The 23,270-nt window shown below is 40.3% G+C and overlaps 1 protein-coding gene across 4 annotated transcripts in view; it reads right to left on the reverse strand.

Annotated features, from left to right (window-relative positions):
• EFHC2 (EF-hand domain containing 2) overlaps positions 1 to 23,270 on the reverse strand; it is a 242,871-nt gene that overhangs the window by 118,881 nt on the left and 100,720 nt on the right. For 2 of the 4 annotated variants that reach the window (XM_065915699.1, XM_065915698.1), the window contains exons 4-8: positions 15,452 to 15,675; positions 12,262 to 12,513; positions 9,733 to 9,846; positions 9,208 to 9,346; positions 2,476 to 2,641 (exon numbers count right to left, since the gene is read on the reverse strand). In XM_065915699.1, coding sequence (XP_065771771.1) covers positions 2,476 to 2,641; positions 9,208 to 9,346; positions 9,733 to 9,846; positions 12,262 to 12,513; positions 15,452 to 15,675 — 895 coding nt within the window. The remainder of the gene's footprint in view (positions 1 to 2,475; positions 2,642 to 9,207; positions 9,347 to 9,732; positions 9,847 to 12,261; positions 12,514 to 15,451; positions 15,676 to 23,270) is intronic. The other 2 variants (XM_065915700.1, XM_065915701.1) reach the window with 2 other exon arrangements.

A 23,270-nucleotide genomic window follows, 5' to 3' on the forward strand; every position in this document is an offset into this window, starting at 1 on the left:
GACACAGACCACCAAAGTGTGGGGACCACACTTTGAGCAGTATCAACTCTGAAACTTAAAAGCAAAACTCCCAAGTCCTTACAAATAAAAGATTACTTCTTAAAAGACAAAGGACATCATGTCAAGGCAAAGGCAGCCTTTCAGACATTCTACACAATTCTTAACACATTTTTACCATGTTTACCGTGATACCAAAACTGTTCTCTCCACCTCAAAATATTCTACAATGGCATCTTATGCCATTGAATTTGATCAAATTCAGGGTGATGTCTTGTTGTTCTCCCTCTCCTGCTCTTACTCCATATTCTCTTTATCTTTTTTCTCCATAGGTCCTCCTGATCCATTATTCCGCTCACGCAGGACTTCAGTGTTAAGTCTGCATCCTATTCAAGCCTCTGCAACATTTTCCCACCCTTCGTCCTCTCCCTACCACAACTTCTTTCTCCAGGGCTCCATTTCCTACAGAAGCAAAAAATAGCCATGAGCAGTACCACATCTATACACATGACTCAGGGGCAGATTTTTCCTCACGTATATTAGGAACACTTCTGAAAGTCCTTCTTTTGAAATCATATTCTACCACATGAGCAATCTGTGGTTACTGAACTCAACCAAGCCTCTTAAATTAAAATCAATTAACATTCTACAAAACAGTTATAAATCACAGAAGCCACTACAGCCTATGGGCCAAATACAGCCAGTCACCTGTTTCTATATGGCCTGTGAGCCACTTTACATTTTTAAATCGTTGAAAACACTCAAAAGAATAATACTTTGTGATATGTAAAAACTATATGATATTCAAATATCAGTGTCCATAAACAGTTTTATTGGAATGTAGTCACACATTTGTTTATGAATTGTCTATGGCTGTTTTCATGCTACAATGACAGAGCTAAGCAGTTGTGACAGAGGCTGTATGGTCTGCAAAGCAGAAAATATTTGTATCTGACCTTTTAAGAAAAAGTCTGATGACCCCTACTCTACACCATTTCCTAGGGATCATCTTGAGGAGATACATACATATGGAAAAGCATATATATATACACACACACACACACACACACACACACACACACACATATACATGGAAAGGCAATATAGATTGGGGATAATATGGCTTTAGGGGCTTCCAGATGCCACATTAAAATAACCACTCAATGTGAAGATGTAGGGAACAGAGAACCCTGGTGCACTGTTGATGGGAATGTAAATTGGTGCAGCCACTGTGGAAAACAGCAGCACGGAGGCACCTCAAAAAATTAAAAACAGAACTACCATATGACCCAGCAATTCTACTTTTGGATATATATATAAAGGAAACAAACTCACTGTCCCCAAAAGATATCTGCACCCCCATGTTCAATGCAGTATTATTTGCAATAGCTAACACAGGGAAACAATACAAGCGTCCACTAACAGGTGTATGGATAAAGTATAAAATAATAACACACACACACACACACACATATATCACACATACATGGGGCTTCCCAGGGCACAGTGGCAAAGAATCTGCCTGCCAATACAGGAGATATAAGAGATGCGAGTTCAATCCCTGGGTCGGGAAAATCCCCTGGAGTCTGAAATGGCAACCCACTCCAGTTGTTGCCTGGGAAATCCCATGGACAGAGGAGACTGGAGTGCTACAGTGCATGGGGTCGCAAAGAGTCAGGCACAACTGAGGACACAGTGCATGTGTGGGTGCGCACACACACACACACGCGCGCGCACACACACACGTTATTGGAATATTATGGAACAATATGGAATATTATTCAATCATCAAAAAGAAGGAAATCCTGCCATTTGCAATAGCATGGATGGACCTTGAGGGCATTATGTTAAGTAAAATAAGTCCAGAGAAAGACAAATACTACATGATCTCACTTATATGTAGAATCTTAAAAAAAAAAACTCATAGAAACAGAGATCAGACTGGTGACTGCCAGAGGCAGGGGGGTGGGAGTGGATGGGATAATTGGGTGAAGGTGATCAAAAGGAACTAACTTTCTGCTATAAGATAAATAAGTTCTGGGGACATAACATACAGCAGGATGACAACAGTAAACAATAACGTATATTTGAAAGTTTCTAAGAGAGTAGAGCTTAAAAATTCTCATCACAAGAAAAAAAATTCGAACTGTGAGGTGATGGGTGTGAACTAATCTTATTGTGGTGATCATTTTTCAATACATACATATATCCAATCATTATGTTGCATATCTTAAACTTACACAATGTTTTATGTCAATTATTTCTCAAAAAACCTGGGGGAAAAGTAAATAAAATAGCCACTGATGTAAGAATCTGTTAATACTTACATATTAATCATCTTCATTAAAGTTATAACAACATGTCCCTGGACTTGAAATCAGATAAATTAAGTGTCATCTGTTTTGTCATGAGGACAATATTACAAACTCCAAATATATTTGGGAAAGATCAGATTAAAATAACAGTTCCCTCAAGCACCTGTCAAATTCCATGAACTTCTTGAAGTTCCTCTGATGAGGTGTGGGCATAAGGCCTATGCAGGAGCGAAGAGAATCCTCTTCAGAACCAAAGCCAGTGTAAGGTGGAAATTTCCTTTCTATTGTTGGAGGAGGTGGGGCCTTGCATGGAATCGAGGTAAAGTTCTCTATAACAAAACAAAGGCAGATGAAACATCAATATTTTTTTTTGCCCTGATTATGGCTGTTTTGAAAGGTTTGTTATGTTTTCAAGATGAACATGGAGATCTTTGTAGACTATTTTAAACTCTTTCAAACAAAACACAGCAAAATCCTGGGAGGGTAGGTTTCAATCATGTTTACAAAAACCACAGAACTCACTCAATAATCGCCATTGGTTCAAAAGAAAGAAAAAAAAGAGAGAGAGGTTGAGTGTGTCGAATAAGTAAACATTTATCTTTTGTCATCACATCCCCATTTCAGAATATTTTTTGTTCTTCCTTGATTTTTCCAATGATATGAAAATTCAAGCTTGAAACTTTATGCCACCCGTTCCATATTTTAACCTGTAATGTAGCCCACTCCTATCTTTAGTCAACACTCACTAATTAAATTTCTTTCCAAACAGGACTGACTCCCGGCTGTTTTGCCTTTACCTTCCCCATCTGATGTCTCCTCCTCCTGAGCCCACATTTTAAGCCCTCTCCCTTTCCTCTAACTCAGCTCCAGGCCATGATATTTCACTACCTAGATCAAAAACAAAAACGTTTCTTCTCACCAACAACCCCTCCAGGTTGCCTCTATTACTGCCCAAGAAAAGACTGCAATCATACTGACACGTGATACTGCAAAAATAAATAAATAAAACCCAAATCAAACTAACACAACTTTTAAAACCACCACTGCCAAAGGGAGTGGTAAGTGGTAAATACGGTTGACCTTCTTAATCCATTTATCATCTGTGAGGAAGGAGAGATGGAGAGACAGGTGGAGACATATTTGTAATAGCCTGGGAGCTGTTAGGTACTCATTTGTGAGGCTGTACCACCTCTGAGAAGCAAGTGTGCCCTCTGAAGTAGATGACACATTGACTCAACAGATCCCAATCACCAGTGTTTGTCACACACAAATGGCAAAGATGATGTCTGGATCTTTCTTAAAGCAAAAGACAGCAAAGCAACCAAACAACCAATGGAATCTCATTTCTACCTCTTCCCCAAAGCTGACCATCCCATAGGTATTTCCATTAGAGCCTGAAAGGAGTCTCCCATAAGCAAAGATTTCCTTTTCCACTGCCAAAGTTCTAACAAAAGGAAGAGAACAGATTTAGTACATACCTCTCTAATTGAAAATGTGCACCAATGTGTCATCCAAGGCAGCCTACCTCTTAACATGGAGGGCTAGTTTTGTTTTGTTTTGTTATGTTTGTACTGATTGATCAAAAGGCCAAGGGGCTGTTTCTAACTCTGATTTGAAAACATTTTCAACTTTCACATTTCCTTAGACTTCCTAACAGCCTTTGTGTAAAACCTCCTCAAGCATAATCCCCAAAAGAGTATTGTTCCACCCTGACAGAAACTGCTCACAGAAGACATACTAGTAAAGAGAATGCCATCAGATATTTCTCACTGACTTAGTGAAAGGAGGAGGCCAGACTGTGGGTATGGAAGTGACTGGTGAACCTCTCCTATTGCTATTTTTGTGGCAATTAAAGAGAAGCCTTGGTAATAAAGAGGCAAGTTTAAATATTGGAATTCGTCAGAATTACAGCAGACCCTATCACTCCTAATTGTAACATGAAACACCCCACTAACTGGTACCTTCATTTTTAGGAAAAGGACCATAGGGGATGGCAGGAAGAACTGTACGTGATTATTAGAAAATTCAGGCATGATTGGTTTCTTCCAACAGGGGACATATGCCTCCAACTCTATATAATAATCTAAACAACCTAACCAAAAGAGGACACACATTGAATCTCAAATTAAGAATGCATTCTACACCTCCCCCCCCCCAATTACAGGTTTTATAACACACTGTTGTTTTCTCAACTACATAATTTTTGCAACAGATTTAAGTAACAAAAGAATCAATTTAGAGCTTTCCTCTGCACCCACAGTGCCATCTAGTGTATAAATGCTGAGAACTGTTCCACTCCACCATGTCTGACTTTTTCAACAATACAGTCTTTCTGGATAATGTGACTAAAGATTCCACTTTTTATGGGTTAATTGTGTATATTCACAAAGGTTTGGAATTGTGCCTGGATAAGTTTCTGTCTTTGGTTTTTCATTGTTCCACCATCCTGCATGTTTCAGGTGTTAAAAAATATTTAATGAAAAAGTATACCATTTTTTTTAACAAAGCATCTTCCCAAATATCTTTTTAAAAAATTTTTATATTGGAAAATAATTGCTTTACAATATTGTACAGGTTTCTACCATACATCAGCATGAATCAGCCACAGGTCCCAAATATCTTCTTAAACTGACATTCTAATAGATCCTAAAACATAACTGCCTTTCAAATAGTCCGATGCTACTAATTCCAAGAGACTTGTAAAAATATATGTATTGACTGTTCATTCACAACTGACTAGATTCCAAAAAATTTAAACAGAGAGGACAGACTCTTTTTTAAAGAATGTATCTTAATGCTCCTTCACAGTGGTTTACTATTCATCATCTCATTTGGAAATGATTCTGAGAAAAGCCTTCAATTACCTCGACATTCATCTCTGATTTGCTAGTAACCCACATTTGGACCCAGGTTTTGGGAGGCCTGAAGTTTATTATTTGGGAGAACCTCTGTAAGACGAAAAATGTCAAATAATTAAGATAAAATTAGGCCCAGGGCCTTGGAATGGGGCCCCTGCAAAAAAAAAGAACCCTAAAGTTTAAGGTTCATTATTTTTGAGGTTGAATCCACCTCTGCTTGTACCCCATATGCAGGTCAAATGATTTCAGTGGGATGGTCACTTTGGGGTCAAATAATCACATGATTTTCTAGCTCTAGCTAGAAAACCCTTAGAAATCATCTAATTCTCAACCCTCTTCACTGCATAGAAGAGGTTTAAAAAATAAAAAAGCAAAATTGTTAGGTCCATCAAAGTCACATGGTGAGATTAGAAGCAAATTCTACCTCTGCTGCTGCATCTTGGGATGGCTTGTTTGTTCAAATGATCATTAGACTCTCATCTTAGATGCTCTGCTGTTTCTAACACCAAGAGTTCAGAGATGGCTCTAAAGGACTCCACAAAATTAAATATGCTTTAAGTTTTTTTGCTTATCCTTAATGGCTTCCCTGGTGGCTTAGATGGTAAAGAATCTGCCTGCAATGCAGGAGACCCAAGTTTGATCCCTGGGTCAGGAAGATCCCATGGAAAAGGGAATGGCTACCCACTCCAGTGTTCTTGCCTGGAGAATCCCATGGACAGAGGAGTCTGGCAGGTTACAGTCTATGGGGTCGCAAGAGTAAGACACAACTAAGCAACTAAGCACGCGTGCAAACACACACACACACACACACACACACACACGTTTGGTTGTCCCAACCACTAAGAATCGATTGTAACAAAGTCCTCTTATGGACAAAAAAAAATAATAACCCAAGGCAGGAATTCTAGATTAGAACAGTTTACATTCAAATTCATGTCCCTTCAGTGAAAGAAACACCTGCTAGAGCCCCTGGAGCCTCTTCCAACCTTCATGCTACAGGAAAGTCCGACAGGCCTCCATCTGCCAGTCCGTGTTCATGCACATGAAGTAAGGAGGGAGTGACATGCTCCTGCCCGGCAGGCTAGCCAGGGCCAGCGGGATGGCCAAGCTGCCTAGTGGGGGAGTCACACTGGACTGTTTCGTGGAGGAAGTTGCCTTCTCTTTAGAATCCTGAAACGCATAAAAGAATCTCATCTTTTTAGGAGTCCAGATGGGGTTTAACACAGGGGTTTTACATATATATTTCTTGGGATTCTGTCAAGCCCTCTGTTTCTACATAATAGAAAAGCTTTCTCATGTGCCTTTCCTGGGACTGTGGCCAACTTCACCTCTTAGTCCGACTGCCATCTTTTCTCCCCCCAAATATGTTGGGGGTGGCAATAGGTAAGAGAAGGTACTGAGGCACCCAGGCTGTATACTGCATTAGAAATCTCCCCCTGGCTTCCTCTTAGGGAGGTCCCTAGCTGTGTCATTGGCAGTTGTCAGCTTTTTCCTGTGGCACTGCAGAGTGGTGACACCAGGTTTCTACTGACCATAATTATTGGCAAGGAAGGAAATGTGACCACAATTATTGCCAGGACTCTGTCCTAGTTTGGGCTTCAAGAATACCAAAATATAATGTATAAAATGTGGTTAGTCTTATGAATTTTTAGAGCCAGATGAGTTATTTAAAAAATTTAAATGTACAAAGAAACTGCATCTAAGTAACATTAAGTCTATTAATTTAATGTTACAAAAAGTCAGGAAAAGCAAATGCAAAGATCATCAGAGAATACTAATTCACTCCCCTCCTCCCTGAATCATGGATATAATTTCTAGTCATTAGTTACATTAAGTATACTTTTGTTACTCAAGAAATGTTGTGTAATAATGGTGTCTATTAAATGGGATATTTTAACATATCTTATGAGAAATATAAAAAGTCAGCATGACTATAAAATGCATCATAACTTTGCATTTGCATAATTTTCTCTTTAAAGACATAATGCTCATGTTATATGAGCTTTAAAGGCACAAATGACTTTTTTTAATATAATACGGTAAGTGTCTAGAGAGAGCAAAAGAAGTGAGCAGGAAGAAATTAGGCACTAGGGCTCAACTGAAACTGACCACAGGGCATTTGAAGTTGATGCATCTGCTGAGGATGGATAGATCCGGAGCACACTGATAGATTTCCTCTGCCTCTGAAAGTTCCCTGTAAACCCATCAAGAGACTAACAATGTACTGGGTCTCTCCAGCACTATGTTCATTTCCCCAAATACAAACTTTATATTCTCAAAATCAAGCTAACAAACATCAACTGAATGTTGGACTTAATATTTAAGGAATCATATGACCTCACCACATCCTTTGTATTAAGGTAACCTTTCAGTGGGCTTCCTAGGTGGAACAGAGGTAAAAAATCCACCTGCCATGCAGGAGACACAAGAGACACGGGTTTGATCCCTGGGTCAGGAAGATCCCCTGGAATGAAAATGGCAACCCCCTCTGGTATTCTCGCCTTGGAAATCCCATGGACAGAGGAGCCTGGCAGGCTACGGTCCATGGATTCCGATTCTACAAAGAATCAAACATGACTGAGCAGGCATGCATACAATCTTTCAGTAGGACACAGGTAAATGTCTTTAGTGACTCATTCTTTGTTATCAGTTTTTCAACTCTACACTGAAGACTTGTCAACTCTTAAAGGTACTTACATTTATTAAGAATCAAATTATCCTTCCCAACTATCTAAGGTTCACTAGCAGCTTCTCTATGGCAGCCACTACCCGCACATTCCTGGCTCCTTCTTGTCCTCAGTAGCCAAAGCAAATATGCCCAACTGTGTTCACCAACAGGACTAATTTTAGAAAATAATATAAAAAGAGGCCACCAATTCAGCCCCATTTTGACTAATCTGGCATGCAGATGCAGTGGAACAAATTCCCTTAGTGAACCAAAGAGAGAAATTGAAAGTCTTTTATATTCCAACCCCTTTGTGTGCTGTGTATCTTCTTACATAATATAATGATTCCCATGAGGCCAGGAATACTACACAGAGGGGATATCAAGACACGTAAGGTGGGCCTCATGTCATCCTAGAGATAAAGCACCCGGTCTTTTAGAAAAAGCTGTGGTTGTTTCTGGCTTCCATCTCATGGCTCAGGGAAGTGAGCTCATATGAATACTCCAAGGTTCAGAGAGGAGTAAGCAACCCCCAACCAAGCTCCAACCCCAATCTGGGAGGTTGGCAACTCCTATCACCCCCAGTTAGCCAAGCACCAGCAGGTACCTGAAACCTGGGGTAGAGGGCCCGGGAAGAGGGCAGGGGTGGCCTGCAGGTTTAACAAACGGAGGGGCTTATTTTTCAGGTTTCATCTCAGATCCTCCCCCTGTGACAGTTATAACACCATGTGACGTGCGGTAGATCTCTGTTCCCCTTCCAGCCTAGAAACTCCTTACACATCTCTGCAGTTCCTGTGTCCACTGCAACGACCTACATCTAGTAGGTGCTTAATAAGTCACTGGCTTCCATTATGGACTGAACTAACCTGGTCTGAATGGAATGGAGAGCTAAGAGAGAAGCTGGCAGCCCGGCTGCACCTCACCAAGAAAGGTAGAGCAGATGGGCACAATTTGCTAGAGAACTAAAATCAGTATAGCCTCTGTGGTAAGCAAGGATTCAGCGGAAAGAAAAGTCTTTGCATTTCCATTTCAACTGCTTGATCACAGCAGTGAGGCAGGGGGCTACATGGGAAAACAGCAGCCTTTGGCATCAGGCAGACGAGTTTAAGTTTTTGGCTCACTCTTTACTTGCTGCATGCATGACCTTTGTCCAGGAAACCCCTTGTAAGCCACAGTCTCTTCACCTCTAAAATGAGGATGATGTTAGGGGAATAAAAAGACAACAAACGCCTGGTAGTTAGCAAATGCTTGATAAATGGTAGTAGTTATTAGAAGCTTAGAATTTGAAACTTAAAAGTCAGCTCAATCTTAACTAGGAAACAAAGACTCCAAGTTTAAATATTATTTTCCAATTGACAGATGTATCACTTACCAATTCCATATTTGGTCCTATAATAAGTTTTCGTGAAATCATCACAGTCACAAAGGAGCACTTTCCTTCCCCACACGTTGATGGTGGTTCCTATGGACAGGTCAGTATCTTTGTAAAACTCTTGGTCTAATTTTCCCAGCTAATAAAAACAAAGGAACATGATGCTGGCACCACAGACCCACCAAAGATCTTGGCATCCCCCCTCTCAAAGGAAAAAGGAAATTTTAAAAAATCCACTACATCACTTATAACCAAATTTTTAAAATCAAATCAAAAGACAACCACTCAAAATCAACATTTGAAAACACTCTTTTAGCAAGGTAATGCTACCAAATGGCAATGCAATGCATATATTTATATATACACTTAAGCATGTTTATTACTGATAAATGCAACAGTGCAACACATACATTTATATAGTCATCAATGTCGTTCACAACTAGTCTCCCAGAAGAATACGCAACTCAGCCCACATTCCAGGTTTCAGAGAAGCCATACTGGCAACAGTAATAAAATATGACTTACGTTGTATTTATCCAACAGGTAGCCATACACTCGGTTCTCTGAGTAGCCACCATACACGTTGAGAACTGTCTGGTCTGTTAACTGGCCTGGTTGAAAGACTCCAGGGGGGCCATACTATAAGATATAAATCAAATCAAGATGTGGTGGGTGGACTCTCAATGCAAACATGCTCCTGGTTAGGGGCTCAAGTGGCAAGTGATACCATCTGGTTCTCCTCTATCATCCTGAGGAAGACAGGACACAGCCACCTTTCTCCCATGCTTCCCCACCCCCTGAGGGTTGGTCTACACTCCCCTCATCCTTCAAGGACCTGATGAAGCCCCATCTTTTCCTTATGACCTCTTCCATCCTGCTGGCCAATCCCCAATCCAAACTTCTATAGCACCTACCTCAGGGTTAAACCATTTGTCTCTGTTCTCTAACTGCTTTATCAGCAGTCGTCTTTTCACCGAACAAGATGCCCTGATGGAGAAACCCTGCCTTGCTTTCTTGACCGGCTCAGCACCCTGCCTGACCCTGAGCAAGGAGGCATTTTTCTGGCTGAGAGAGGCAGTGTGGTGAGGTAGTATGAACGGTGAAATGTGGTCAGCCTCTCACAGAAACTGTGGCCAGAAGCAAGCCAGGGAGGACACTCTTCAGTTTCACCCGTGCTGGAGGTGGTCAGGCAGGAAATATCTGAACTTATGGAAATTGATACTAATTGGTTTATCTCAGCTGAGAAATCAGAATCATCCCTGATACATGTGACATAAACTATAAGTTAAAACGTGCAAATTTATGAGGTGTGGGGTGTAAGGCACGTTACAGAGGAAAAAACAACACATTTTTGGATGCAACTCTCTCACTGCCACTTCTTAGCTATAGGACATGAGGCCAGACATTTATCTTCTCAGAACTTCAGTAGCAACAGTATCTACCCCTTGCTTTCTCAAAGGATGTGGCATCAAGGGAATACCCACTGCTCTTGGATCTCTCCCCACAAGAATGGAAGCACCATGAAGCAGGAATTAACCATTTTCTATCTCATGGTAACCCCAGAGCCGGCACACAGTTCACACTTACTAAATATTTGTTGAATGAATGAATAAATGAAACAATTGATGTCAAGGAACACTGCAAATGTCAGGTATGTCATTATTATTTTATATTTAGCCTATTTTTCAAGGCCATTCTAAAGACAGGCTTCCCTGGCTCCTCCTGGCCACCTGCTATGCATATACCTGGAGTTTGCTCTGGGACAAACCCAGTCCCAGCTCCAAGAAGCTACATAGCAGGACTTCCGGTGGGATACTCTTGAGAATCTGGAAGAGTGTCTTGTGATAAGCAAATAACCAGTGGTTGTATGCATCAGAAATGAGTGTTACCAGTGATCTTTTCAGTAGCACTAAGTAAGTTTAAAAATACATTATCCAAATAAATAAAGAAATAAAACATAACATAGAGCTATGAATAAGCCGTGATGTTTTCATGTGCCTTATAGGTGTTCACAGGTCTTTACGTGCATCTGTGCTAAGTTGCTTCAGTCGTGTCCGACTCTTTGTGATCCCATGGACTATAGCCCCCCAGGCTCTTCTGTCCATGGGGATTCTCCAGGCAAGAATACTGGAGTGGGTTGCCATGTCCTCCTCCAGGGGATCTTCTCGGTCCAGGGATCGAACCCAGGTCTCCTATCATCTCTGATATTGGCAGGCGGGTTCTTTACCAATAGTACCACCTGAGAAGCTCTTATAGATCCTTAGATAGTGCTTTTTACTATATTATCTCATTCAGTCTTTACAGTTACCTCAGGAGAGAAGCCTAGTTAAAAGCATTTTAGAGAGGGAAATATACTCAGAGAGGTTAATGACTAGCCTAAGGTCACACAGCTATTAAGCGGCAGATCTACAATTCTAACCCAGGTCTTCTGTCTATGTGCTGTTTCCACTGCACCCAGGTTACATTAGCTCTCAAATGGCCATGAACATGTGTAGAAATCATTTGGACAACTCTTTTTTAACAGTAAAAATGCTAAAGCTATTACTGTTGCTAGCCAGTGGCTAGTTGGTGACTAATTCTGCAAGTGGCTACTCGCAAAAGAGTCACTCCTCTGTGTGTGTGTGTGTGTGTGTGTGTGTGTGTGTGTGTGTGTGTGTGTTCACAGCCCAGACCAATACAATGGGATCTACCCAGTAGGCTACAGAGGCCAGAGGCTATTGCCCTTTCCAAGGCCATGAGCAATTCTTTTACTTGAGAGTCATTTACCTTCATAAGACTCGTGGAAAACTCAATGACATAGGTAGTTCTCTTGCATTTTACTTTTTCCCTTTACAAGCCTTAAGCCCTGAATCTTCCAATTCCAATTTGTCATATCATCTGTATTACTTTCATAGATGTATATTAATAGAGGGCACAAAGTGCAAGTTTTCTAAACACCAGCACTAATACATAGTGCTTTGTCACCAACAGTCATAACACGCGACATTCCAGACAGTGACTAGAGTCTTCAGCCCACAAACAAACTCGGAAAGCAGCCCCGTGTCCACTGCTCACCTTAGGTAGCTTTCTCCTCTGGAGAAACAATGACATAGCATCTCTTCCTGAGTTATGTGGCAAGATTTCTTTGATCTCAACAGTATCATCAGACAGAAAGTAATGCAGGATGAGTTCTCTACGATCCCCAAACACTGAGCATGAGTCGTCCCACACGCAGAAGAAACGCAAGACCTTCCTATCATACTCGAGGAACTGTTTCAGAGTGTCGAAGGACTGACAGGGACGTAAGGGCCCCATGTAGTCTAGCTTCTGTCAGGGGAGAAAAGGTTCATGATAGTGGAAGTCTTTCCATAATTGCTTCTGGGATGTAAGCAGTCAAAGAACACAGAGGTATCTTTTCCATAGACTATTCTGTGATATTTTTTAAAAATTTCAACTAACAATATATATGATATGCATATATAACTAGTTTCAACTTTAGAAATACAATCAAGTATTAGGAAGCTTTTCATTAAATATTATTTTAACACACTAAAGTATATTTCTATAATGTTTTTGAAAACTGACTCTTCTCAGAGACTTAAAATTCTTGTTTAAGAGCAGACAAAACTAATATATGGTGACAGAAATCAGAATAGTTATTGCCTCTGGGTAGATGACTGATTGGAAAGGGGGGCAAGGGAACTCTCTGGGGTTATGAACATATTCTCTATCTTGATTTTTGTACTGGTTATTAAACTGTATATACATTTTTCAAAATTGTCAACAGGTATGCTTAAGATTTGCACACCAAGTCTATGTTAATTATTTCTCAGCCAAAAAGTTATTTTCACCGAAAATTCATATCTGTTTATGCTTCTTACTCATCCACAGATTTTTGTGAAAGTAAAATGAGAAGAAATATCTTCACGGTTTTATTTTGCTCAAAAGGTTTAGGTAGCAAAGATCTGAAAGGTTACGGAAATAGGAACAGAGCAAAAGGAGAACTTCTCAATCTGCACAGGACTACTGTGCAGGCTCTGGCTCCCAACCCAGGAAGCACTAGCTGGGCAGTCTTCTTGGCCCAATTCTTCTCTATCTGCACAGTCTCAGTCCTGTCATGGAGCAAAACCACCCCACCTCCCATTCTATCTAATGGAGCCTAATAGGGTGGTTATATAAGGAAGGGCTCACTAGCAAGTGAGATGTAGTCCCACTCTGGGTCATGTAATCTTATTTGTAAATTCTCAAAATTTTGTGTCTGTCTAGGGCAGTCTAGGGGCAGACTCATTCCAAGACACAGGAGACACGATGGCCCTCCAGAAGCTCTTCAGTCTTATCCTTGATATTTAAATGAAATTATGAGATCTCTACTTTCATTGATTATCTTTAATATTTAAATGAAATTGTAAGATCTCTATTTTCACTGATAGAGAAAACTTTCTTTGGCATGATAAGGCCTCTAAGAAATCCATTATTGATTACATACCATGGGAGATCTTTTCAGTTCAAGTTAAATTGTTTAATTTTAACTTTACATTTCAAGGCAGCAAACAGTGGAGAAGTAAATGCATTAAAGTCAATATAAAAGCCTCTTATTAAACTCCTAATTTTCCACAGACTTCTATATTTACTGAAGAGCTTTCTCCCTGAGGAAATAATCTTAAAATGATTCTCTCAATCTGAAAGGAAATTATTTAAACATTTCTTGGCTGTTCTTGGTATTTATTCTTGATTCCTGGAACAGAAGATTTTTTTCCCTTATAAACCCCTATGAAATCATACTGTGTTCCTATGTATTTCATATTATGCATCGTCACTCACAATCACTATCATACACCAGCTGTTAGTGAATGACTGTGACCAGATGCAAAGGGTGATAAATCATATAGATCCATTTCTTTTGGTTTCTTTCTGCTGGTTCTAAAGACTTTTGTATTTATCCAGACTCTTACTTCCAGGGCATTTGGAAAAAAACAGAAACGAATCCAAACCATAAATCTCCTTGCATGCCAATACACACAAGAATATTGCCACAAGGATTTCACCTTAGATATTCCAGGATCAACAATCTATATTTCTCAGGAGGGGTATATGTCTACAATATTAAAGGATAATTCTGGTGGGGCTAGGAGGCAGGAATAGATGAATGATCCTACATGCAGCTTTTAACAAGAGACCAAAGCAGAATCAAAGGAGATTTTTATTATAAATTTTATGTTATCTTTCTGCAAAAAAGTTAATTATAAGTTTTAGAAACAATAAAAATGAGACCAAACTAATCTATAGGAATAGAAATGAGAATAGTGCTTATCCCTGGGTGGGGGGAAGGACAGATTGGAAAAAGGCATGCAGGAACTTTCTAGGAGGATGGAAATGTTCTAGACTGTAATTTTGGGTGTGGATTACATGGGTGTATGCATTTGTTAAGACCCATCAAACTGTATATTTAATTTCCGTGTATTTTACTGTGCATGATCAATACATCAATAAAAAGAGAAACAAATGAGAATAATTAAAATCAGGATAAGAAGCAAGAGACTTGAGTTCAAGTCCTAGCAAGAAGACTGGTGAGGTAGGTGACCTTCCACATAACACCTGCCCGTTTGGGTATTCAGATTTTTCTATAAAACATAAAATCTGGGCCAAGGGCTCATTAGAAAATATAAAAACTCTGGAAAGACTACAATAATACTACTAACACTGATTCTTTCCTCCCTACACTGGCTGGGATCAGGCTTTGCCAATAAGCATCCTGTTATCATAGGAGCACATCAAAATCATGGCCTTCCTCATTCCTGAACCTCTCTGCAGCTGACGTCACCTTAAAGGAAGCTGGGAGTCTTAAGAAAGAAAAAGGTGTACCCAAAGCTTGGTTCAGTGTTTCAGGAGCAAAGATTTTCCCCAGAGTCAGGCAACTAAAATGGGAAAAGAAAAGCCAGGTAAGAGTGGGCCCAACTGTTTCAGTGTCAGTGACTACAAAGCCAATCCCGGGCTCTTAGAAACCATCCCATATGGGCAGCTCATGAAGACTCCCCCTGCCTGGAAGGGCCACTCTCTGTAAAGAGAAGTGGGGCTGAGGGCAGAGAGTGAGTCTTTCCTGCACTGAAGCCAACCCCCAGCCTCTGTCCAGCCCAAAGGAAAAGAGGACAACTCCAGTGACCATGGCCCCCCAAGTCCTTTCACCTATCAGACGTACTGATACCATTCACTGATTCTGAACCAATTCTCATGTTGAAGACTAGAGCTCATGGATAAGTCAACTTACCTCTCTCCGTGTTTTCATGTAAGGATCTTCCGGACATTGTCCTGGGGGATTTAATTTGACTCCTATTTTCCTCAAGAAGCTTCTTGTGAATGCATCACAGTCATAAATCTTGAATGTTCGACCATAAAAGACAATGTCGGTGTTGACGTTAAAATGATACACAGTATAAAAATGATCGTCATCAGGAGGTGGGAGAGAAATCCGATGACGTCGGATAAAAAGTCCTACAATGTGAAATAAAACACAATTGTTTCATCATGTGGCTCACCAGCAAGAGATCAGAGCACATCTTTTTAACAACCCTGAATGTTTTCTCACCATGGTGAAGTGGGCAAAGGACTGGCACTTGGAGAAGTAGCATCAGAATGTTCAAACTCTAGGGGTTCCAGAGGGAGCTGGGGCTCCTGAGATTCAGAGTAATTTGACCAGCCTTGTATGTTGTTAGAGTTGCCTAAGTGGTACTAGGGCTTACTCTAGTATAAAGTAATCCCAGGTGGCACTAGTAATAAAGAACCTACCTGCCAATGCAGGAGGCTTAAGAAACGCAGGTTTGATCCCTGAGTCGGGAAGATCCCCTGGAGGAGGGCATGGCAATCCACTCCAATATTCTTGCCTGGGGAATCCCATGGACAGAGGAGCCTGGCCACATACAGTTCATAGGGTTGCACAGACTCGGACACGACTGAAGCGACTTAGTGTGTGCACACAAAGACTATGGCAAGAGGGAAGGAGAAGGGAGTGATCCAATGTGCCAGACACCGCCATCGTGTTTTTCCCCAAAACAAGCATGCTCACTTTTTCACTCACAAGCACTCAATGTGAGCTAAACAAGGAACTAAGACCCCGAAGCAGCGTACTCACAAAAATGCACTCTTGACTGAAAAAAGAAAACTACTAAGCTTCACTGTGGTAGATGCCAACACCTTGATTTACAGCTTCCATAAGCACGGATGACTTTATGTTGCTTTGAAGCTTGTTGGAATCTTGTTCCTTCTACCAACCTCTTCTCCCTCCTCCTTTCTCTACAGCCTCTGTCCACCTCCACCCAACCACTCCCACAAAGTGAGAGTTAGCACAGGCTTCACAGTACCTTCTACTTTCAACCCTATGATGCCCATTCACTTTTTTTCTTGAGAGTATGGACCCAGGGTCCCCGAGTACACCCAAATGGTAACTAGCCACTGGAGGTAAAAAAAGGCTCCCTAACTAGATGAATGTATCAACTATACCACACCATAACCAGCCAACTTACCCTAACACTGCTGAAACCTGTTGGCAAGAATTATTTAGGGATTGAGATTTTATCCTGCTTGCTAGCTGACAAGTTAGCCTGCCACAATTTCAAGGATGTTGGTAGATAACATGAGATGCTTTGGTGACAGACAAAGGACAGTTTATTACTCACAATAATAACAGTAACCAGAACATCAATATTTTGGTACCAGTTTTCTGAGCTGAGCCCAGATTCCCAAAGAGTGACACAACAAGGGCCAGGTAACTTCTGCACACACAGTGTGTTACACTATAGGACGGGAACCCTGAGCTGAGGGAAACTGAATCTTTTGTAATGGACAATAAGCATCCCTGCCTTTTGTCTCAGAGGGAGAGATTATCTTTATTAATGCATGCATGCTCAATGACTCAGTCGTGTTCAATTCTTTGTGACTGCATGGACTGTAGAATAATGGAACAGAGAACCCACCAGGTTTCTCTGTCCATGGGATTCTCCAGGCAAGAATACTGGAATGGGCTGCCATTTCCTTCTCTAGGGGATTCTACCACCCCAAGGAGCAAACCCGGGTCCCCTGTGTCTCCTGCATTGAAGGCAGATTCTTTACCATCTGAGCCACTGGAGAAGCCCCCTACCTTTACTAGACTGTACAGTAAACAGGTCTGCCCTTTGTTCTGGAGGAAGACTTCACCTGTTTTCCAAGGCCGTGAGTAAACTTGCCTTTTGCTCCAGAAGGAGAGACTACCTTTGTCTTCCAAAGCTGTGTGCTATATCAACATCCTTGAAAAGATAATCCAGAACAAAGAGCAGTCAGGGTTTCTGCTTGCAAGATTCACAGAAATGCAAGATAACCATGGAGAAATGTCTCTCAACATCTGCAGGCTGACTTAAGCCTGGGAATCTACTCTAGGAGCAAAGACAAAAGAAGAAAAGCCAAGCACAGCAAACTGAGGGTCTAACAGTTTGAGAAAAATTGGCTTGTGTAACCTGCACCATAATGGAGGCACTTTATTATAAAGATGTCAAGCAATCTTCTTCATATTTTCTGTAGCACTGAGAATAGTGCCTTTTCCCAAAGTCTAGAAATTATTCATTCCTTATTCATTAAAGAACATTTAATGAATGTCTTTATGTGCCAGGAACTGTGTTGAGCTCTGTTCCATTATTCTACTAATCATCTTTTCATTCTGTTGAGGGGAAATTAACTAAAATCATTTTCATCTTCTTTTCTTTGTAGCAATTTTTAATTACTTGCTACATTAAATTAAAATAATAAAACTATAAAATTAGAACTGGCCTGGAATATTTTTAAATGTACTACATAAAAGATGATATAATTTTACTGCAAAAAATTACACTTCAATTAGCCCTTAATTCATGTGACTGAAAACAGTATGCAAATTATTTAATCATTCAAGATTAGACATTTAGAACAAATTGCATACTTGAACACCCTTATAAAAGCATGGGCATTCCAGGTACTTTCATGAACCATTATATATCTCTTTAAAAATACTTATATTTTTAAGTATAGCTGACAGCTTTTAAAATATATAAGATTTATTCAACAGCCAAGAGTTTCTTCAGGAATTCCATCTATCTTGCATGTGTACTTCATTATAGAAATTCAAATAAGCAAATTAGTGCAATTTCTCTTTAGTAAGACTTTAAATAGGAATCCTATATTTTTCTTTTTTTTCATTTATTTTTATTAGTTGGAGGCTAATTACTTTACAATATTGTAGTGGTTTTTGTCATACATTGACATGAATCAGCCATGGATTTACATGTATTCCCCATCCTGATCCCGCTGCCCACCTCCCTCTCTACCCGATCCCTCTGGGTCTTCCCAGTGCACCAGGCCCGAACACTTGTCTCATGCATCCAACCTGGGCTGGTGATCTGTTTCACTATAGATAATATACATGTTTCGATGCTGTTCTCTCGAAACATCCCACCCTCGCCTTCTCCCACAGAGTCCAAAAGTCTGTTCTGTACTTCTGTGTCTCTTTTTCTGTTTTGCATATAGGGTTATCATTACCATCTTTCTAAATTCCATATATATGTGTTAGTATACTGGATTGGTCTTTATCTTTCTGGCTTACTTCACTCTGTATAATGGGCTCCAGATTCATCCATCTCATTAGAACTGATTCAAATGAATTCTTTTAATGACTGAGTAATATTCCATGGTGTATATGTACCACAGCTTCCTTATCCATTCATCTGCTGATGGGCATCTAGGTTGCTTCCATGTCCTGGCTATTATAAACAGTGCTGCGATAAACATTGGGGTGCACATGTCTCTTTCAGATCTTGTTTCCTCAGTGTGTATGCCCAGGAGTGGGATTGCTGGGTCATATGGCAGTTCTATTTCCAGTTTTTTAAGGAATCTCCACACTGTTCTCCATAGTGGCTGTACTAGTTTGCATTCCCACCAACAGTGTAAGAGGGTTCCCTTTCCTCCACACCCTCTCCAGCATTTATTGCTTGTAGACTTTTGGATAGCAGCCATCCTGACTGGCGTGTAATGGTACCTCATTGTGGTTTTGATTTGCATTTCTCTGATGATGAGTGATGTTGAGCATCTTTTCATGTGTTTGTTAGCCATCTGTATGTCTTCTTTGGAGAAATGTCTGTTTAGTTCTTTGGCCCATTTTTTGACTGGGTCATTTATTTTTCTGGAATTGAGCTGCAGGAGTTGCTTGTATATTTTTGAGATTAATCCTTTTTCTGTTGCTTCGTTTGCTATTATTTTCTCCCAGTCTGAGGGCTGTCTTTTCACCTTGCTTATAGTTTAAAATAGGAATCGTATATTTTTCAAAGTGGGAAGAACTGGCCCACCCACTAAACTTTTAAATACTAATCATTATAATCATCATCATAGCCCTAGGATATGCTTTCATATATTCTTCTCATTTAATCTTCGATAATTGCATAATGCAGATAATGCATGAAACACAAATATTCAGTTTATGGATGAGAAAACTCAGGATGGTTAAGTGACATGCCCAAGGTTATGCACTCACAAATGGCAGGAAAGTATCTTGAACCTGGATTTTTCAAGCCCAAAGTAAGCACCATTGCTTCACAGTCGGCACTGAACCGTATTTCACTGTACTACAGCCACAAGTTACCTAAGTGGAGGAGAGGAGGGAATGTCTTAGGCAAAACAGGCTAGAAACATGGAGAAGAGCAGCCAGCCACCGTGAAAGAGAAGAAGGAGCCATTCTTCCAAAAGAACAGCCTCTCTCTTCTCTAAGAGTTTGTCTCTGGAGAGGGCCCATTTGTCAGTGGCAACAATTCCCCCCTGCAGAGTCAACACCACCGATCAGCTGTCCCTCCTTGCAGAGCCTGTGTATCTGCAACCTCCACACGCTTTCTTATGTTAGGTCCCTCACTCTTCTCCCTAGATGGTTCTTACAAGCAGCCAGGGGAGTTCCTTGTGGTAACAAGAGAGAATCCAGACCATTCATGGGTTGAAAAGAGAAGGCAGATCTAACACTAAACAAGAACATTCTAATAACAAGAAATCCAAGGTCACAATTCCATGTTAATCGAAAACTAACATGGGACATTTGAAAGGTAGTTACACATGAGAGCTTTCACAAATATTAGTGGGATCTCTCAACTGTGTCCTTTGGGGACTGAAATTTCTATTTATTGGTATTTGAATGGTTATAGTCTTTCATGATAAATGGCAGAAACCACCAGTAGGTGGTTCTTCTGAATATCAAAGAAATATGCAGGATGCCATGTCTTCGGCACATGCTAAAGAGCACCTGAGATCATCAAGGTGTATAACATGACAAAATGGAAAGTGAAAAGTGTTAGTCACTCAGTTGTGTCTGACTCTTTGGGACCCCATGGAAAAACAACAACAAAAGTACTGTATCTGCCCTTGAAATTTTCAGATGTTTATTTTCTTAATTGGCCCATAAAGACAATTTGGGCAGATATCCAGGCATCAGGTGTCTGCTTTTCAGCTCTTCCTTATCTTCATATTTTACATCTCTTTCTTTTTAAAGGTCCTGCTCTCTGATTATATTCTACAAGCTTTAACTTTCTAACATTTCCCTGTAGTTTAGATCAAAATGATGATATATTCATTTATGTTGAATGTGTTTTCATTTCGTTCAGTTGGGAATTGCTTTAGATCTTTGCTCATACTACTAAATTTAGTTTTTAGGAATTCATCTTCAAGAATTAAGACTCTAATCTCTTACCTCTAACTTAAGTGTGTTTACTTCATTTTAGTAACACTGCAGACTTAAGGCACATCCAAGTCTAGAGGCAGGTATTTCTTATGTTAATGAATATACAGGTGGAATTGCCACTTGTCATGTACGGCTCAGCTGGTAAAGAATCTGCCCATAATGCAGGAGATCTGGGTTCAATCCCTAGGTTGGGAAGATCCCCTAGAGAAGGGAAAGGCTACCCACTCCAGTATTCTGCCCTGGAGAATTCCATGGACAAGATAATCCATGGGATGGCAAAGAGTCAGACACAATTGAGCGACTTTCACTTTCACTTTTCATGTCTACTAAAGTTTATATCCTAAAATACTAAGACCACTCATTGTGATCAGAAATGACAGAGTATCTTTTCCTCTTTTGTTCACTCCTTCACTAAAATTAGCATTCCATTTTTAATTTTATAAAACATCATCTTTATGGAATTTGATTTCATGGGAATAACTTTTTAAATATAGTTGGCCTGATACTTAGTCTTACAGCAAAAGAATAAAAATTTTTGAATTCTGTATCTCTGATCATAATCCTATGCATCTCCCCCTAGCCACTGAATAAGCCCCAAACGATGGCATGTTGGGTGTTCTGTCCTCTTGCGTTACCACCTTCTTGCCTAGTTTTCCTCACACATTCTATATCTGCTCCCAAATACCTCCCAACTCCTCTCTTCACCAGGGCTTCCCTGGTGGCTCAGATGGTAAAGAATTTGCCTGCAATGCAGGGGACATGGGTTTGATCCCTAGGTCAGGAATATCCCCTAGAGAAGGCAATGGCTACCCACTCCAGTATTCTTACCTGGAGAACTCCATGGACAGAGAAGCTGGCAGGCTACAGTCTATGTGATCACAAAGTGTTGGCCACACTGAGTGACCAACACTGTCCTCACCACTCTCCTACCTCTTCACCTCATGCTGTTCCTACTGACTAACATGCCTTCCTCTTCTATCTTCATCCGGAGAAACTTTTGAGGTACTATTCAAATGCCTTATCCTCTAATGGATACTGGTGTTTCCACCTCTGACTCCTCAAAGTACCTCATATAATTCATGATACCTGCATTGTGCTATCATTGTCTATCACTTTTCCTTTCCTTTTTCACTCCCTCCTTTTCTTTCTTCCTTTCTTCATCAAACTTACTGAACAACCACCATGTACCAAGCACCTGTCTTCACAGACCAATGACTTACCTCCACTCCTAAATTTTACTCAGCTCCATTTAGTGACAATTCCCTCCCCAAGGTCTACCCCCTGGGGCAGCCAGACTTAGCAAATTGAAAAAAATGAGATGCCTGGTTAAACTTGAATTTCAGATAAATAATGAATAATTTTTAGTATAGGTATGTCCCACACAGTAATGGGGGGGGAAGGGGCATAGTTATACTAAGAACTTCAAATTTAACCAGGTATCCTGTATTTTACTTGGCAACCTTACCATCACCCCACCATTCTACTTTATGGGATGTATATTTAGATACAGCATATGCCCAGTATAAATAAATGCCTTCTATTTTGTGATTACATTTGCCTGATTCAAGTAGATCATGTTAAAGTATAAAATGTAAATATATATAGTATACATTATAGTACATCTATACTCTATATATAGATATATATGTATGAAATACTACCCTGTTGAAGAACCAATAAAAATCACTAGTGGAGATTAATATTCATAACCAAGGATGCACTGAGAATCAAGTAGAAGTTATTCCTTGACCCCAGGCCTATCAAATCAGAAATTCTGGGGGTGGTTCAGGAGATTCTGATGATGGCACTCCAGTGAGAACTGGTACACACCCTACCAGAAACTCATGGCATATTTCTAATGGTTATCCTTTCCTTACACTAGATTAGTTTAGACTTGGCAGCATCTGACAAATAATTGTCCTGTTAGACAATCAGAGGTAAAACTATTGGGATTAACCTCTGACATTCATGGTTTGGTGTTACATTGTTTTAACTGTACTCCAGCATAACAGCAACAAATTCTGCAAATATAATGTACCTACCCAAAAGAGAATGATGCCCTGGCAAGGAATGAAAGCAAGTCTTGATGTGCCTCAGTGACTTGACTTTTCACACACATCGCTTTGCCAACAAGGATTTGTGAATATGTTGTTCTGATGAGGAGCTTCACAAAATTGAATGCCTACTTTGGCACCGTGCTAAGGGATGCCTCTTTTATTTCTGGCTTATTTCAAACTCCCCTCTCCTTAAAAAAATTACATGATAAGAGAGGCAGCTAGGAAAACTTCCCCAAAATGGGGAAGGAAATAGCCACCCAAGTCCAAGAAACCCAGAGAGTCCCAAACAGGATAAACCCAAGGCGAAACACCCC

This window comes from Muntiacus reevesi, chromosome X, assembly GCF_963930625.1.
Source record: "Muntiacus reevesi chromosome X, mMunRee1.1, whole genome shotgun sequence".
NCBI lineage: Eukaryota > Metazoa > Chordata > Mammalia > Artiodactyla > Cervidae > Muntiacus > Muntiacus reevesi.